This window comes from Macaca nemestrina, chromosome 11 (genome assembly GCF_043159975.1).
Source record: "Macaca nemestrina isolate mMacNem1 chromosome 11, mMacNem.hap1, whole genome shotgun sequence".
Taxonomy (NCBI): domain Eukaryota; kingdom Metazoa; phylum Chordata; class Mammalia; order Primates; family Cercopithecidae; genus Macaca; species Macaca nemestrina.
The window spans coordinates 101,141,039-101,159,074 of NC_092135.1; the positions used below are offsets into that span (position 1 = coordinate 101,141,039).

General features: G+C 37.4%; 1 protein-coding gene across 12 annotated transcripts in view; it reads left to right on the plus strand.

Moving 5' to 3' along the window:
* Positions 1–18,036, plus strand: part of LOC105468283 (neurobeachin like 1) — a 211,202-nt gene that overhangs the window by 103,051 nt on the left and 90,115 nt on the right. For all 12 annotated transcript variants that reach the window (XR_011609986.1, XM_071073225.1, XM_071073223.1 and 9 more), the window contains 9 exons: positions 832–951; positions 2,185–2,488; positions 5,089–5,174; positions 10,194–10,283; positions 13,294–13,462; positions 13,902–14,035; positions 14,502–14,661; positions 14,769–14,871; positions 15,721–15,877. Coding sequence is in view for 11 of the 12 variants with exons in the window: in XM_071073225.1 (XP_070929326.1) it covers positions 832–951; positions 2,185–2,488; positions 5,089–5,174; positions 10,194–10,283; positions 13,294–13,462; positions 13,902–14,035; positions 14,502–14,661; positions 14,769–14,871; positions 15,721–15,877 (1,323 nt within the window). In the remaining variant the exon portion in view is untranslated. The remainder of the gene's footprint in view (positions 1–831; positions 952–2,184; positions 2,489–5,088; positions 5,175–10,193; positions 10,284–13,293; positions 13,463–13,901; positions 14,036–14,501; positions 14,662–14,768; positions 14,872–15,720; positions 15,878–18,036) is intronic.

Sequence of the window (18,036 nt, forward strand, 5' to 3'; positions counted from 1 at the left end):
ATTTAAAAATTAGTTGGGTGAGGTGGCACACATAATTCTAGCTACTCAGGAAGATACTGGGAAGTTCAAGGCTGTAATGAGCTATGATTGCACCACTGCACTCAAGCCTCAGCTATAGAGCGTGACCCAATTTGTAAAAAAGGTTTTTTTAAAAAATGACAAAATAAAATGAGATGATAGGTTGTTTTGTGGTTTTGTTTTGTTTTGTTTTGTTTTTTTCTTTTGGAACAGAGTCTCACTCTGTCACCAAGGCTGGAGTCCAGTGGCACCATCTCAGCTCACTGCAACCTCTGCCTCCTGGGTTCAAGCAATTCTCCTATCTTAGCCTCCTGAGTAGCTGGGATTACAGGCACCTGCCACCACACCTGGCTAATTTTTGTATTTTTCAGTACAGGTGGGGGTTTCACCATGTTGGCCAGGCTGGTCTCGAACTCTTGACCTCGGGTGATCCACCCGCCTCCCAAAGTGCTGGAATTACAGGTGTGAGCCACTGCGCCCAGCCGATAGGTTGTTTTAAACAATGCATTTGTATTGTTTTCTAAAATATAAAATGCTTCTCATTTTAAAAAATGATTCTAAGGAATACTGAAGCTTTGGAAATGCAGAAAAGGTACTGTTACAATTGTGTATATTTTATAGAATACACGTAGGTGCTTTTGTACTACTATGGAAAAAATTGTTACTTTGAGAACATCAATTTAATTAACATTTAACTAAGTTTAATCTTAATGTTCTATTTGTACAAATTATAGAGCAAAATTCTGAAAGCATTTGTCATTCCAAAGATATAATGTAATTTTATCCTTTTAAATGAGTGTTTCACTTTATCAGCACAACATAACTATTGTCCACATGCCTGGAAAAAGGCCCTTTGGTCAGAGCTTCATCTATATCTATGACAATGGACAACAGAAGGTTTCTGCCCCTCTCAGATTTCCTGCCATGAATGAAGTAAGTATATCCAACCTACTCTTTACAGGCTCCATTGATTGAGAATTCTTGAAATGTTTTAGTTAATGTAGAAGGTTATGTTTGCTGTAAATATGTGGCCCCAGATTTTAAAGTGTTTTCTATGTGGTAAGACTCCACATATTAATATTCAGTTCTGTCAGCCTGTCATTATTAGATGAAGTCAAACAATGTGAAAAAAGGAAAACATTTAAGGAAGAAACAAAGGCTTAGAAAGAAAGACTTATAACAGGAAAGCCAAAGAAATGAATAGAGCAGATCAATCTGTCATTTAATAAAAGCTCTCTTAAGTATGTGAAATACTTAAGAGAATATTACGAGGTACTCTTCTAACTTGATTAAAATTGAAACAATAATGAAGAAGCTTAAAACCTTCACATTTTAGTTAGGTATAAAATAGAGTTTATGTTTTTTGTTTTTTGTTTTTTTTTTTTGAGACGGAGTCTCGCTCTGTCGCCCAGGCTGGAGTGCAGTGGCCAGGTCTCAGCTCACTGCAAGCTCCGCCTCCCGGGTTCACGCCATTCTCCTGCCTCAGCCTCCGGAGTAGCTGGGACTACAGGCGCCCGCCACCTCGCCCGGCTAGTTTTTTGTATTTTTAGTAGAGACGGGGTTTCACCATGTTAGCCAGGATGGTCTCAATCTCCTGACCTTGTGATCCGCCCGTCTGGGCCTCCCAAAGTGCTGGGATTACAGGCTTGAGCCACCGCGCCCGGCCTAGAGTTTATGTATTGAAGTGGTTCTCAAAGAACACTAGAGGGCCTTTTCTGAAGATAGTGGAATAGAGTAGATTATTTCTCAAGTCCTATGATTCAAGTAATTTCTTGGTTTTCATCTCAGGGACCATTTTAGGATAGTTTGTGATTAATATTTATACATTTTAAAGAGAAAAAATAGTTTTCTCTATTTTCAAAAACAGTAAAGTTAAAAAAATTCTTAATCATATACACTTTAAAAATTCAAAAATTACCAAAGAATATAAAATCAGTCATAAAAGTAATGCATCCAAATTCTATAGGCTAAGGTAATTTTGCTAATAATTTCCTAAGTATACACATGCATGTACACATCATGATTTGGTAAAAATAAAATTGCTTCCACTTTTATTTTCATTTTATTTATTTGTGTAATTTTATGCACTATTTTATTGTGTAATTTTATGTTCAATATGAGGATATATTTTAATTAAAATTGTGTAATTTTTTGGTTTGTTTTTAGCCCTTTACTTCCTGTTGCATTGGTTCAGCTGGGCAAAGAACCACCACTCCTCCGCCATCCCAAATCCCAGATCCACCTTTCTCTTCTCCCATTACCCCTCATCGGACATCATTTGGTGGAATTCTGTCATCAGCCTCCTGGGGAGGAACAATTGAAAAATCAAAATTGATTACAAAATTGATATCAGCTGGAACCCAAGACAGTGAATGGGGGTGTCCCACATCTCTGGAGGGTCAGCTAGGATCTGTTATCATCTTCTATGAAGCACTACAACCTCCTCAGGTGAAGGCATTATATTTAGCAGGTAAGCATGTACAGTCATAATGCTTATGCAAATTTAGAGTTTTTTCTGTTGTCTAAATGTATGCTAAAGAATATATTTCATGTGAAGAGTTATTTGTTTTAACTGAAGCTAAAGGGGAAGAAAAAGCCCCTCCACATACCATACTTTTTGTTTTGTAGGCATAAATAAAGCAAACCTTTGGGAAGTATTTCAAATATCATCCATAATACTGCCTGTATTTGTCTGCTAGGGCTGTCATAGCAAAATACCACAGACTGGGTGGCTTTAACAACAGAAATTTATTTTCTCACAGTTCTGGAAGCTTGAAGTTCAAGATTGAGGTGACGTCAGGATCAGGCTCTTACTTCTATAGAAGTGAGGCTTCTGTTCCTGGCTTATAGGTGGTCACCTTCTTGCTGTGTTCTCACATGGTCTTTTCTCTGTATGCATATGGACAGAGAAAGAGATCTCTTATGTTTCTTATTATAAGGGGCTCTGTCAGATTAAGGCCCATCCTGATGACTTCATTTAATTCCAGTTACCACTTTAAAGGCCCTATTTCCAAATATAGTCACATTGGGGATTTTGGCTTTAAACAGGAATTTTAGGGGGACATAATTCAGTCCATAACACTGCCAGTACTTTTGACAGATTTTAATGAATCGATGAAACAAAGTATAACCGTATCTCCAGAAGAAATTATATAACTGCTTCCAAAATTATGAGCCTTATTCTAAAACTTGTCATTTTTTCAACTGATGTATTAATATACCTGAAGAATTCAGAAGGCAGTAGAATTAGGGGACCTTGAATAAGTTTGCAAACTGTTTTTCATTTTGTTTTGGCTTTTTTTCTTTTGGCTGTGATTTTTTTTTTTTTTTTTTTTGAGATGGAGTCTCGCTCTGTCGCCCAGGCTGGAGTGCAGTGGCCGGATCTCAGCTCACTGCAAGCTCCGCCTCCCAGGGTCACGCCATTCTCCTGCCTCAGCCTCCCGAGTAGCTGGGACTACAGGTGCCCGCCACCTCGCCCGGCTAGTTTTTTGTATTTTTTTAATAGAGACGGGGTTTCACCATGTTAGCCAGGATGGTCTCGATCTCTTGACCTTGTGGTCCGCCCGTCTCGGCCTCCCAAAGTGCTGGGATTTTGGCTATGATTTTAAATATATGTACTAATAGTTATTACTGGATCCTAACTGCTTTCAAAATTATATGTATATTCTAGCAGGATATTCAGGAGTTAAGCTTTTAAGAGTTATGTAACTGCAAAATAGCTTGTTATTTGTCTAAATATCTTTTTTAGATTGCATGGGAATTTTGAGATGAATGGGATTGCCCGCACTTTCAGACTTTATATTAGAACCTTATCTTTTTTTTTTCTTTTCTTTTTGTTTGTTTGTTTTTTTGTTTTTTTGAGACAGAGCCTTGCTCTGTCGCCCAGGCTGGAGTGCAGTGGCTGATCTCGGCTCACTGTAACCTCTGTCTCCTGGGTTCAAGTGTTTCTTGTGCTTCGGCCTCCCAAGTAGCTAGGATTACAGGCGTGTGCCAACCACACCCAGCTAATTTTTGTATTTTTAGTAGAGACAAGGTTTCGCCATGTTTGCTAGGCTGGTCTTGAACTCCTGGCCTCAAGTGATCCTCCCACCTTGGCCTCCTAAAGTGCTTAGATTACAGGCATGAGCCACTGTGCCAAGCCTAAATGATCATTTTTAATGGTTGTGTATTTCCTTGGATTCAAGACATGTTATTTACTTAGGTTGTTTATAATTTCTTTCTTTCTTTCTTTGTTTTTTTTTTTAAGACAGAGTTTTTCTCTTGTTGCCCAGGCTGGAGTGCAATGACACGACCTCGGCTCACTGCAGCCTCTGCCTTCTGGGTTCAGGCGATTCTGCACCTCAGCCTCCTGAGTGGCTGGGATTACGGGCGCCTGCCACCATGCCCAGCTAATTTTTTAGTATTTTTAGTAGATGTGGGGTTTTACCATATTGGCCAGGCTGATCTCAAACTCCTGACCTCAGATGATCCACCTGCCTCAGCCTCCCAAAGTGCTGGAATTACAGGCGTGTGCCACCATGTATGGCCAGATCATAATTTTTGTTTTTGTTTCCGAGACAATATCTCACTCTGTTGCTGAGGCCAGAGTGCAGTGGCACAATCCCACATCACTGCAACCTCTGACTCCCAGGCTTGAGTGATACTCTCACCTCCTGAGTAGCTGAGACTACAGGCACATGCCACCACCTCTAGCTCATTTTTAATACTTTTTTGTAGAGATGGTGTCTCGCCATGTTGCCCAGGCTGGTCTCAAACTCCTGAGCTCAAGTGATCCACCTGCCTCAGCCTCCCAAAGTGCTGGGACTACAGGCATAAGCCACTGTACCTGGCTGATAATAGTTTTTTAATATTATATAAAACAATTTTTCTGTAATGGAAATTGATTTATTCCCCAATTTTTATAGGTTTTGGATAAACTGGAATATAAAAACAGTAAATTTTAGCTTAATGGGTTTCAGCTATATTGTTTGACTAGCTCGAAGCAGCTTAATTTTAAATTTTATTCTGATAACAGAACCAAGGAGACCATATATATTCAATGGTGTGTATATGTGTGTAAATAATTTTCAGGTCCAAATTGTTTAAGCCCTTGGAAGTGTCAAGAGTCTGACATGGCCGACCTGCCTGGTAACATCCTTCTTTACTACACAACAAAGGTCAGAGTAAATTTGTGAACTGTCCATTTAGTTATAACTATGTTGTGAACTGCAATTCCTTTTCTATTCCTTTTGTCATTTCATTGGGTAATTAAAAGGAGGGGTTTGAATTGCCATCAAAATAATCATGAATTTTCAAAGGAAGGTGAGAAGCAGTAAAAAATAAGGTATACCTCCTCCACGAGGGTCCAAATATTATCATTATGTCATACCTGTGGTACTAATGGCAATCGTTATAGTTGGAATTTGTACCGATGAATTGACTTTAGTAAGTGAAATTGTTTGTATTTGTATTCTCATAGTTTACTAGAAGGAGCGATGAAACAGAATTGTGCTCAGTTTTTTAAATGTGATATAGCCAAAAATTAAAAAAAAAAAAAACAGAGAAGAAGAAAAATGTTCACTTCGAAAGGAGAAAAAGGCCAGAAGGCACAGTGGCTCACACTTGTAATCGCAGCGCTTTGGGATGGCCAGGTGGATTGTTTGAGGCCAGGAGTTCCAGACAAGCCTGAGCAACATAGCGAGACCCCAGTCTCTACAAAATGTATGAAAAATGCAAAAAAAAAAAAAAAAAAAGCCATGCTTAGTGGCATGCGCCTATAGTCCCAGCTACTTGGGAGGCAAATGTGGGAAGATCCCTTGAGCCCAGGAATTCAAGGCTGCGGTGACCTGTGATTGATTGCACCATTACACTCCAGCCTAAGCAACAGAGCAAGACCCTGTCTCAAAAAAAAAAAAAAAAAAAAAAAGGACCCAGCACAGTGGCTCATGCCTGTAATCCTGGCACTTTAGGAGGCTGAGGTGGGTGGATCACCTGAGGTCAGGAGTTCAAGACCAACCTGGCCAACATAGTGAAACCCCATCTCTACTAAAAATACAAAAAATAGCCAGGTGTGGTGGCAGGCGCCTATAGTCCCAGCTACTTGGGAGGGTTAGGCCTGAGAATTGATTGAACCCGGGAGTTGGAAATTGCAGTCAGCTGAGATCACGCCACTACTCTCCAGCCTGGGTAACAGACTGAGACTCTATCACAAAAAAAAAAAAAAAGAAAGTAATAAATTATTATCATACACCAGCTGGCTAAACTAGAAAAAGATACACAAAAATGTATAATCTCACAAAACCAAAACATTTTCTGAGTCCATGTAACATTTAGCATAATGGAAACAATTAATGTTTTTACTACCTCTTTTCTTCCTCCCGGTTCTTTTATCTCTCACAATTCTTTTGTCTTTTTTCCCTCAGTCCTTACTGACCTCGGTTGCTTTTATTAGATAAGTAAAAGGGAAAAGGACTTTTTTCTACCCCACCACCCAACATTGTTTGTTTGGAGACAAGTTCTCCAAAAAAGTGGTGGGATCATGGCTCACTGTGGTCTTGAACTCCTGAGCTTAAGCAGTCCTTGCGCCCTCAGCCTCCTGAGTAGCTAGGACTACAGGCATGTGCCACCATGCTGAGCCTTTTTTTTTTTTTTTTTTTTTGTATTTTTTATAGAGACAGGGTGTTACTCTGTTGCCCAGGCTAGTCTTGAACTCCTGGGCTCAAGCAGTTCTACCCCAGCCTCCCAAAGTGTTGGGATTAAAGGAATGAGCCACCATGTCTGGCCATACTTTTAAATATTTATTTTTTGTATCTGACCTAATAAAATTTGCTTATTAGTTTTATTTTCTCCCTTCTTTTTGCTGTGATACATTTCAAACCTAGAGAGGAGTCAAAAGAATGGTAAAGTGATATCCTATATACTCTTCACCTAAATTAACCAATTACTAACGTTTTACCGTACTTGCTGACTTTGTCTCAAATCATTTGTGAAAACAAATTGACATAGCTATCAAGACATTTCATCCCTGTATATTTCTACATATTCATCTACCTACCTAAGAAAATGGCCCATAATTCATCTAATATATACTCTGTATTCAAATTTTTCCAAAAATATTTTTATAGCCTTTTAGAAATGAATCCTGGATCCAGTCAAAGTTTATGCGTTGCATTGGTTATAATATCTCTTGAGTCTTATATTTTTGTTTGCTTTGTATAACTTCTTTTCCCGAAGATACATGTTTGTTTACTATATCTTATGTTATTTCTTGGCAAGAATTGTATCTTACACCTATTTGCATTCTCCACTATATAGCATAGATAGCTAAGAAATAATTGCATATAATCCAAACAATATATTTAGTGGCAAGTTCTGGATGTGTGACGGCCAACTTTTTTTTTTTTTTTTTTTTAAGACGGAGTCTCACTCTCTCACCCAGGCTAGAGTGCAGTGGCGCAATCTTGGCTCACTGCAACCTCTGCCTCCCAGGTTTAAGCAATTCACCGGCCTCAGCCTCTCGAATAGCTGGGATTACAGGCACCACCACACCTGGCTAATTTTTTGTATTTTTAGTAGAGACGAGGTTTCACCATGTTGGCCAGGCTAGTCTCGAACTCCTGACCTCAGGTGATCCGCCTGCCTTGGACTCCCAAAGTGCTAGGATTACAGGTGTGAGCCACCGCACCCAGCCCTGTTGCATTCTTTATATCCCTCTTGCATTCTTTATATCCCTCTTGGAGGTTAATGATACATTTTTAAAATTCCGCTATAAAGAAACCAGTTTACTTTTGTTTTGTCCTACTGTTTCACCAGCTATTTCAGCATAGAACATGTTTTGTTATTTTAACTTAGTTATTAACAAATACTAGTTTGGGAAAAGCTGCTCCAGAGGATTTAAAAATAGTCAAGTTTTTTATTTTTTGTACTCATTTATCGGAGGTGTTTAGTCACCCATTTGCTTAAAACTTATTGAGTGTCTTCTTAGTGTCAAGAATTATGCTATACCCTTAGGATACAAAGATAAATAAAGTGTCTTTAAGAAGTTTACAATCTAAAGTAAAATAAATATTTTTTTTAAATAAGTTCAACATAACTTTATGAGCATTTGTTTTCCTTTTTAGCTACCATTTATGGGGTGTTAACAATATGTTAAGCACTTTGCTAAGTGCTTCATGTGTATTGTTTCACTTAATCTTCACAAAAGCCCTGAGAGGTATATGGTATGATCTGTTATCTTTTCTAAGCTTTAGCTTTCTGAAGCACAGTAAGTAACTTGCTTAGACTCATAATTCTAGTGAATCCTAGAGTTAGAACCCAGCCTGTTTAATTTGTATCCTTAGCTAATATACAATATTTCTTTGTTGGAATAATGTACAAAATAATAGTGAGGGTGCAAATGAGGAGTGGTTTTTCCAGGAAGCTAGAAAATCATAAAGAAGATGGTTTCATTTGTGTTTTAGAAGACAAGGTTGAGGAGGGATGCATGGTAAATATCACTTAAAAAGGCATAGACTGTAAAACTGGGTTCTACATGTATTTGGGTATACGGCACTGAGCAAGAGTATATGAGACTAGAGAGCAAGGTCACATTATAACGAACCTCCTATGTCAGAGTAAATAATCGGCAATGGATAGAATTTTAAGCAGAAGAGTAATATTATCAGGTTCACGTTTTAGAAATGGTCTTAAGCTGCAGCGTGAAAGTTGGATTGGAGGGGTAGGATTCTAGAGGCAGTCATACCATTAGGAGATTATTGTGTTAAAACAGGTCATAGATACACAGTTTTTAGTTACAGACTAAAGTAATAACTGGAGAAAGACGTGTGTCTCTGAGACGGATAATGTTTACGTTAAGTATTTGTTTTATTAAAGCAATTTTTCTCATTTGTTTAAAGAGGAAATCAGTAGCTACATCATGTGCGCTAAAATTTGTAGGTTTACTTTCTTTTGGAATAGGGATTAGATTAGATTCAAGGATGCTTCATTACCTGAAAATTTGGATTGAATATGAAGTTAACATGCCTTTACAAATGGAGGTTAACAAATAACTTTGTTTCTAAAGTTGCAGACTAAGCTCTTACTCTGAATACAGCCAGAATTGTCTGGCAGCAACATGAGGGAAAATAGTATATTATTCCTGTAGTTGTATTTTTATATCATGATTTTTTTTTGTTCTGTGATTTATCTCTCATTTTAATCACACATTTTATGTGTATCTTGAAATTGTGCCTAGGGAAGTGCTAATGGAAATAAAACATTGAATTTTTTTAAAGCCAAAAATCTGTTTTCATGTATTTGTTTAAAAGATGAAAATTTTAAAACTGTGACTGGCGAGGCCGGGCTCAGTGGTTCATGCCTGTAATCCCAGCACTTTGGGAGGCTGAGGTGGCGGATCACCTGAGGTCAGGAGTTCAAGACCAGCCTGGCCAACATGGTGAAACCCCATCTCTACTAAACATACAAAATAAGCCGGGTATGGTGGCACACTCCTGTAATCTCAGCTACTCGGGAGGCTGAGGCAGGAGAATTGCTTGAATCTGGGAGGCAGAGGTTGCATTGAGCCAAGATCACACCCCTGTGCTACAGCTTGGGTGACAAGAGCGAGACTCTCCCAAAAAAAGAACCGTGACTGGCGAAAAAGTTCTTGTTATATATAGCTCATCTGTCAGATGACAAGCAGCAGTGACCTACTTTTCTTAAGTGGGTGCTTTAGAATCTAATTCCTGAGTCTTTTTTTTTTTTTTTTTTAAACGGAGTCTCACTCTGTCACTGAGGCTGGAGAGCAGTGGCACCGTGTCAGCTCACTGCAATCTCTGTGTCCTGGGTTCAAGCAGTTCTCCTGCCTCAGCCTCCCAAGTAGCTGGGATTACAGGGGCCCACCACCACACCAGCTAGTTTTTGTATTTTTAGTTGAGACGGGGTTTTACCATGTTAGCCAGGCTGGTCTCGAACTCCTGACCTCAGGTGATACCCCCTGCCTCGGCCTCCCAAAGTGCTGGGATTACAGGCATGAGCCACCACGCCCGGCCCTAATTCTGTCTTTTAAGAGAGAACAGCAATACTAAAATTCATATGATGGGCATCTTATCTTTAACTATCCTATATTCCTTTTTATATTATGGTGAAATGTTCTATATGTGGTTAAATTTATGTTTTGTTCTAATTGGTGGTTTGCCATATTTTTCTTTTATTCTTAGGCCTGCAAAAATTCAATTTGTCTTGATTTATCTACTAATTGTTTACATGGAAGATTAACAGGAAACAAAGTAGTGAACTGGGACATTAAGGTAAATTAATAGTAAATGTTGGGCAACACATTATATGAGTTTACTGATACTCTTATTAAAGATTTTGTTTTTAAAGCACCGCCTGATTGATCTGAATAATAAATGTCAGTTAAAATGTTATGCAAACATACAATTTGAAGGATAAACAAATGCAAAGTTAAATGACTGACATAGTTGAATGACTTGGTTTGAAATGTAATTACCTTTGTAAGCTACAGCAGGTCTTTGAATAATGTCGTTCATTATAAAGTCAGTGAGAAAAAAATCAATTCCTGGCAGGGGCAACTGTCTGTGTGGAGTTTGCATGTTTTTGCCATGTCTATATGAGTTCTCAAATCTTATTTTCCTTTTTCGTTGACCTCATATTTGTGTCACAGCTGAAACTTTCCTTCCATCTAGAGGCCTCTACTTAGTTTCCAAGACCCAACTGCTCTTACGGGTATCCCTAGCACTTTGTTATTTCACTTACCATGGCAAATAGTAACTGCTTGGTTAATGCTCTAGTAGTCCATAAGAACTTTAAAGGAAGGGTCACTGCTTTTTTCTTTTTTTTTTTTTTAACCAGTTCCTGGTACAGGGTTATGCAACAAGTAGGTGTTGACTGAGTGATTAAATTAGTAAAGGTTGTTTACGGTGAGAGAGGCTTAATTCTTAAATATAGTGTTTCCTTAAATGATATTTTAAATAGAAGTTATAACCTAAGTAAAATAAAAGAAATATAAAAGATAATTATAAGAGGACTTGCTGGTAAATCAGGGAAATAAAAGATAATTATAAGAGGACTTGCTGGTAAATCAGGAAAAAAAACTTTTCTAATCAGTTAACACCAACCAAATACATTTATTATTTTCAGTGAAACAGAAATCATTAAGGTAATTTTGCCTGTGTAGAAATAAATCTATCAATTAGTGTTAATTTCATGTTATTCATGGTATATAAAGCATTTTTCTCCTTAGTTTTGGTATAAGGACACTTGTTCTTGTTCTTTTTTTTTTTTTTTTTTTTTTTTTTTTTGAGGCAGAGTTTTGCTCTGTCGCCCAGGCTAGAGTGCGGTGGTGCGATCTCAGCTCACTGCTACCTCTGCCTCCCAGGTTCAAGCGGTTCTCCTGCCTCAGCCTCCCAAGTAGCTGGAATTACAGGCACCTGCCACCACGCCCAGCTAATTTTTATGTTTTTTAGTAGAGACAGGGTCTCATCATGTTGGACAGGCTAGTCTTGGACTCCTGACCTCAGTTAATCCGCCCACCTTAGCCTCTCAAAGTGCTGGGGTTACAGGTGTGAGCCACCATGCCCAGCCAGAGCACTTTTTTTAAATCTGTTACCATGGTAAGATTTATGACGTGATTGACAATTCATAAATTAACTTTTGCTTCACTTGTAAGACTGATTTTACAAAGCTCATTCCATGTGGTATTTTATATATAGAAATCTGTTTATATGTGCCATATGTACCTAAAAATCAAAGCAGTTTTTTTGTGGCCTGAGTTACGGCTATGTGTATTATTAACTAGTTAGACTTTTGGCTGATGTGGAAATCAAAAAGCAACAGAATTTCAAAGAGAAAGATGTATTTTTATACTGTAGCCAAATGAAAGATCAAAAACGTTAAATGAAATGACAACTGGTAAAATAATATTTGCCTTCCAAAAAGTTAATTTACTTACTTATAAAAAAAGCTCTTCAAAATTGGTATGACAAACGGTCAAAACAAAGTAGAAGATATGGGGCCAGGCACAGTGGCTCACACCTGTAATCCTAGTACTTTGGGAGGCCATGGTGGGCAAATTGCTTGAGCCCAAAAGTTTGAGACCAGCCTGGGCAACATGGTAAAACTTTGTACAAAAAATACACACCTTAGCTGGGTGTGGTGGTACATTCCTGTAGTCTCAGCTACTTGGAAGGCTGAGGTGAAAGGAGCACTTGAGCCTGGGAAGTGGAGACTGCAGTGAACTGTGATCAGTCCAGTGCACTCCAGCTGAGTGACAGAGCGAAACCCTGTCTCAAAAACAAACAAGAAAAACTCAACAAAGTAGCAGATATGTAGGATGAATAAGTCCAGAGATCTAATGTAAAACCTGAGGACTATAGTTAATAAAATTACATTTTTTTAGGGAGTTTTGTTAAATAAGTAGATTTTAGCTGCTCTTGTCACAAAGTAACTATGTGAGATGATACAAATGTTAATCTGCTTCACTATAGTAACCTTTTTATTATCTATGTGTATTCTACAACATTATGTTGTAAACTCAAATATACACAATAAAATTTATTTCTAAGAAAACAAAGAATATGAAGAGGTTGTTTGAAGACTTAAGTTGTATCCAAATGGCAATTCAGAACACTTTAATAATTAATAATAAGAGCAAACCTCGTATGGTATCGACTGTATGTCAGACACTGCACCTTTTATATGTTAGCTTACTTAATCCTTGCAATACTTTATGAAGTAGGTGTTATTATTATCCCCATTTTACAGATGAAGAACTGAGGCCAGTGATATTAGTAACTTATCAAAAGATATAGAAAATATTTTATTAAGCCAAAATATCCAAACTTTGAACTTCGGCTGAAATACCCTCTCTACCTTTTTGTAAACTAAAAGTTGAGGAGTCAGTCATATTTCTACCACCAGGTGCATTTTTTTTCCATTATTTTTTCTCTTGTTTATTATGCCTAATTGCCTAGTGACAGTTGTTTTTCCATTGTTGGAGTTACATTATAAAGTCCACTTATGGGGTTGTTTTATTTGCCTATGTTCAAAATCCCTAAACTTTGGAAAACAAAGATGGAGTAAAAATGATCTGGCCTGATTTCTCTTGAGTATTGATTGTGGTGACCCTTGAAGGTGCCCTGTAAAGCATCTTCCTACCCAAAACTTTCTTCAGCTTGTGTTATCCTACACATTGCTTAAAGGTTTATCTAGCAAATTATAACTTCATACATGTGAAAATATTAAATGACAAAATTGTCCTTGTTTTATAAGATTTAAACATTATAATTTTCCCTTTAGGATATCATAAACTGCATAGGCGGGTTAAATGTACTCTTTCCTTTGTTGGAACAAATCAGCCACTTTAGTGAAGGACAGATTCCTGAAGAAAAGAATGAAAGCACCGTTCCTGAATCAATAACACCTGTTGAAGGAGATTGGCTCGTATTGACTTCCACAAAGGCCTCAGGTATTAAGATGAAATTAACACAAAATAGTCATTGAGAAATTTGAAAGTTAATTGAGAAATAGATGAAAATGTTTTACTGTCATTCGGAAGAAACTTAACCATTTGTAGCTGTAGCAGCTGTTTCTACTTTTACTAATATCATTCAGAAAGTTTATAATACTTTCATCAGAAAACTGCAGATTGATCTCCAATATCCTTAGCTTATACTCTTAGTGGAAATATGACCACATTGTTAAATTTGTGGTAGAGAAAATATGTGCACATAAATATACAATATTGCAGTTGCTGCTTTTTCTGATTCTATTGTACAATAGAGCGTTGGAAGCTGACTGCTGAACCAGATTTCTACTTTGTATAACAGTGTGCATTAACATATAGAAAATGTGATATAAAAATGATTAGAGTAATTATGATAATTAATATGTTCCTGATTCCACAGAGTCAAGACTAGAGAGAAACCTAGTTGCAACATTTATCTTGATTGTGAAACATTTTATTCAGAGACATCCTATCAATCAGGACAATCTTATTCACTCCCATGGAGTTGCAACTCTTGGTACTTTACTTCAGAAGGTGAGCCAGTCTAACGTTGTGTTGATGTAACTAATGATTGTGATTTGCAGTTGATGTTGGGATTTTTTTCTTCCCAATCAATATATTTTTAAGGATTATTACAACCTGGGTTTTGTTAATGGATATAATTTGTTTCACAGGCAGCTTTTAAAAACTTGCATGGAATCATCTTATATAAGAAATACTTATTTTATGTAATAGTGTATGATCTTTGATGTATACAACCTTGTTTGATAGCTTTGGTATTTGGGATATTGAGAAATATAAGACTATTTTAGGAATATGACAGTAGGAGAATATACTGTGGTGTAATATCAGAAAAACCAATACTTAAGTTTTTGTTTTTCTAATGTGGGTTTTTCTATTTGTATGCTTAGTAGATGTTCTGAATTAATGATTTAAAATTGTAGCTTAATGACAGTTATTTAAACTGAACTATATGAAACCCTCTTCTGTTTGATTTCAGGTGCCAAGCACCTTGATGGATGTTAATGTATTGATGGCAGTTCAGTTACTAATTGAACAAGTATCATTAGAGAAAAATATGCAGCTCCTGCAACAAATGTATCAGTATTTACTCTTTGACTTTAGTATTTGGAACCGTGGAGATTTTCCCTTTCGAATTGGTAAGAGCAGGCTTTCAGATAAAAACTTTATAGTTGTTTTAGAAATTTATAACTACCTATTGACTTTGTTTTAGCTGAATTACTTACCATTGAACTTTCTGTTTTAGGTCACATACAGTATCTTTCAACCATCATTAAAGACAGCAGGAGAGTTTTCCGAAAGAAGTATGGTGTGCAGTTTCTCCTTGATACACTTAGGATTTATTATGGGTATGATGCCCTTGTTCCTTCTCACTTTGATATATTGTTTTCTTTCTGCTACTTGATGGAATGTGTAGACTGTAGACTTTCTCTTTACCAGTGATTCTAGTATGTTTTAACTGGAGAGAGGTAGGATAGAGTGGAGGTTAAAATGAATAGTGGATCGCTACACAGGGTTTGAATCTGGCTTTCATTAATTGTGCAACTGTAGGCAAATTACTCAACTTCTCTGTGCTTGAGTTTCTTCATTTTTGATAGGAGGTAAGAAAACTGTTACCGCCTTTGGTTGTTTTGAGGATTAAATTAATTAGTTAATAATGTAAAGCACTTAAACTATGTCTGCTATGCAGTGGGTGTTGTATTCACATAAACTATTTTATTCCCTGAAACTCTTAACTCAGAAGATTTTCCTTAAAAAGAAAAGCAAGCCAAAGTTACCATGAATCTCAGAATTACATGGAAATATTTTTTTAACACTATGAATTCTTTTATATAGAAAATATAGAAATGTAAAAATTAGGCTGGGCACAGTGGCTCACACCTATAATCCCAGCACTTTGGGAGGCTGAGGCAGGCAGATCATAAGGTCAAGAGTTTGAGACCAGCCTCGCCAACGTGTTGAAACCCCGTCTCTACTAAAAATACAAAAATTAGCCAGGTGTGGTGGCATATGCCTGTAATGCCAGCTACTCAGGAGGCTGAGGGAGGAGAATTGCTTGAACCCAGAAGGTGGAGGTTACAGTGAGCCGAGATCACGCCACTGCACTCCAGTCTGGGCAACAGAGTGACACTCCATCTCAAAAAGAAGGAAATGTAAAAATTAAAATTTCAATTTTTATTCCTTGTTTTCTCTTTCAGGAATGGTTGTAAATATAATGAGCTATCTCTAGATGATATTCGAACAATAAGGACTTCTTTATATGGACTAATTAAATATTTTCTGTGCAAAGGTGGATCTCATGAAGAGATACAAAGTATTATGGGGTACATAGCTGCTACTAATGAAGAAGAACAGGTATTATGCCTAAGATAAATCTACTTTTCCTTAAACATTTGAGTTGCTACATCATCTTCTGAACGTATGTATGTGTCTAGTTAAATATTTTGAGGGTAAACTATGTGTAGTGTCACATGCAATATTAGGTACTTAAGTACATTTTATCTTTTTTTTTTTTTTTTTTTTTTTTAAGATGGAGTCTCGCTCTGTCAGTCAGGCTGGAGTGCAGTGGCACGATCTCAACTCACTGCAACCTCCATCTCCCAGAAGGAGAAGTGATTCTCCTGTCTCAGCCCCCTGAGTAGCTGACATTATAGGTGTGCACCACCACACCGAGCTAATTTTTTGCTTTTTTTTTCTCAGTAAAGACGGGGTTTCACCATATTGGTCAGGCTGATCTTGAACTCCTGACCTCAAATGGTCCACCCACCTAGGCCTCCCAAAGTGCTGGGATTACAGGCATGAGCCACCACGCCAGGCCAGAAGTAAATTTTATCTACTAACTGAATTTTTCGTAAAATAGATGACAGTGTAATTTAATATTCCAGTTAGCTAGAAAATTTAAAATATGGAAATGGTTGCTTTGTCTGGCAATTCTGAAGCCTGTTTTCATAGTCCACATGATGTATGTTTACCTATCATCAAAGTTATCATCAAAGTTACCAGGTAGATTTATTTCTTTTTTTGTTTTTGTTTTTGTTTTTGTTTTGAGACAGTCTTGCTCTGTCACCAGGCTGGAGTGCAGTGACACGATCTTGGCTCACTGCAACCTCCGCCTCCTGGGTTCAAGCGATTCTCCTGCCTCAGCCTCCCAAGTAGCTGGGACTGCAGGCGTGCACCGCCACATCCAGCTAATTTTTGTATTTTTACTACAGACGGGGTTTCACCATGTTAGCTAGGATGGTCTCGATCTCTTGACCTCGTGATCTGCCCTCCTCGGCCTCCCAACATGCTGGGATTACAGGCATGAGCCACCATGCCCAGCCATTAGTGGGTAGACTTCTAACATAACCTAGGTTCATAAAATGTTATGTAAAGAGTAAATTATAAATGTGTGTCTAGTTTTACATACATTATCCCATTTAATCATCAGAACTACTTTTTAAGTCAGTGGTTTTCATTGTTTGGCCCCTAACCAACTTTACCTGAGAACTTGTTAGAAATGCAGATATACTGCTAATTCAACTGCTGAACCAAGCCCTCCAGATTATTCTCGTGCACATGGTAAAATTTGAGAACCACTGCTATAACATAATACAGACCAGGAATTACTTTTTGCATGTATGCTTTTGGAAATTTATATTCAGGGAGATTATGTGACTTAAAAAGTCACACAACTGATAAACCTGAAACTGGAACCTAAATGGTAAAAAGTATTTTAGTGCCATTTTTGTGCTGTTCTGGTATAACCTCCTCAATACCACAAATTTAAGTAGATTTATGTTGACTAGGCTGTTTTGCCCTGTATATGTAATATTTATTGTGTACTCAGTGGTTACATGACTTCATTATCGGCATTAGATGAGTTAATGCAGGCTATTTTCCTATAAGATTGGACCACTTCAAAAGCTTCCCATTATTCCCATCTTATTTCATGATAGCTATATCTATGATTCATTGGCAACAATATTTTTTTGGTTATTTCGGTTAAAGAGTTATTTGTTGAGGACTTACTGTTTACACACAATAATATTAGACATTACAGGTAATATAATGATGAATTATTATTCTTTTAAGCTAATGGGGCAGGGGTCAATAGGAGAAGTTTACAAATAACTATAAACAAAGAAGAGTATGATAATATCTATAAGAGAGATACAATAAAGTTCTATGAGGTTTTCCTAAGAGGGTGTTACATGTTGCAAAGACCAGGAAAGACTTTATGGAGGAGATGTCTTTTCATATGGATAAAGCAGGATAGATATGGTTCCAACAGGTAAATTTGAATAGTGAAAGGATATACTAAAGGAAATTGAATAAGGCAAAAACATGTCTGGTTCAAAAGATATCAGAGGCCAGGTGCAGTGAGCTGGGTGGATCACTTGAGCCCAAGAGTTTGAGACTAGCCTGGGCAACATGACAAAACCCCATTTCTACCAAAAATACAGAAAATCAGCTAGGCATGGTGGTGCACACCTGTAGTACCAGCTACCTGGGAGGCTGAGGTGGGAGAATCA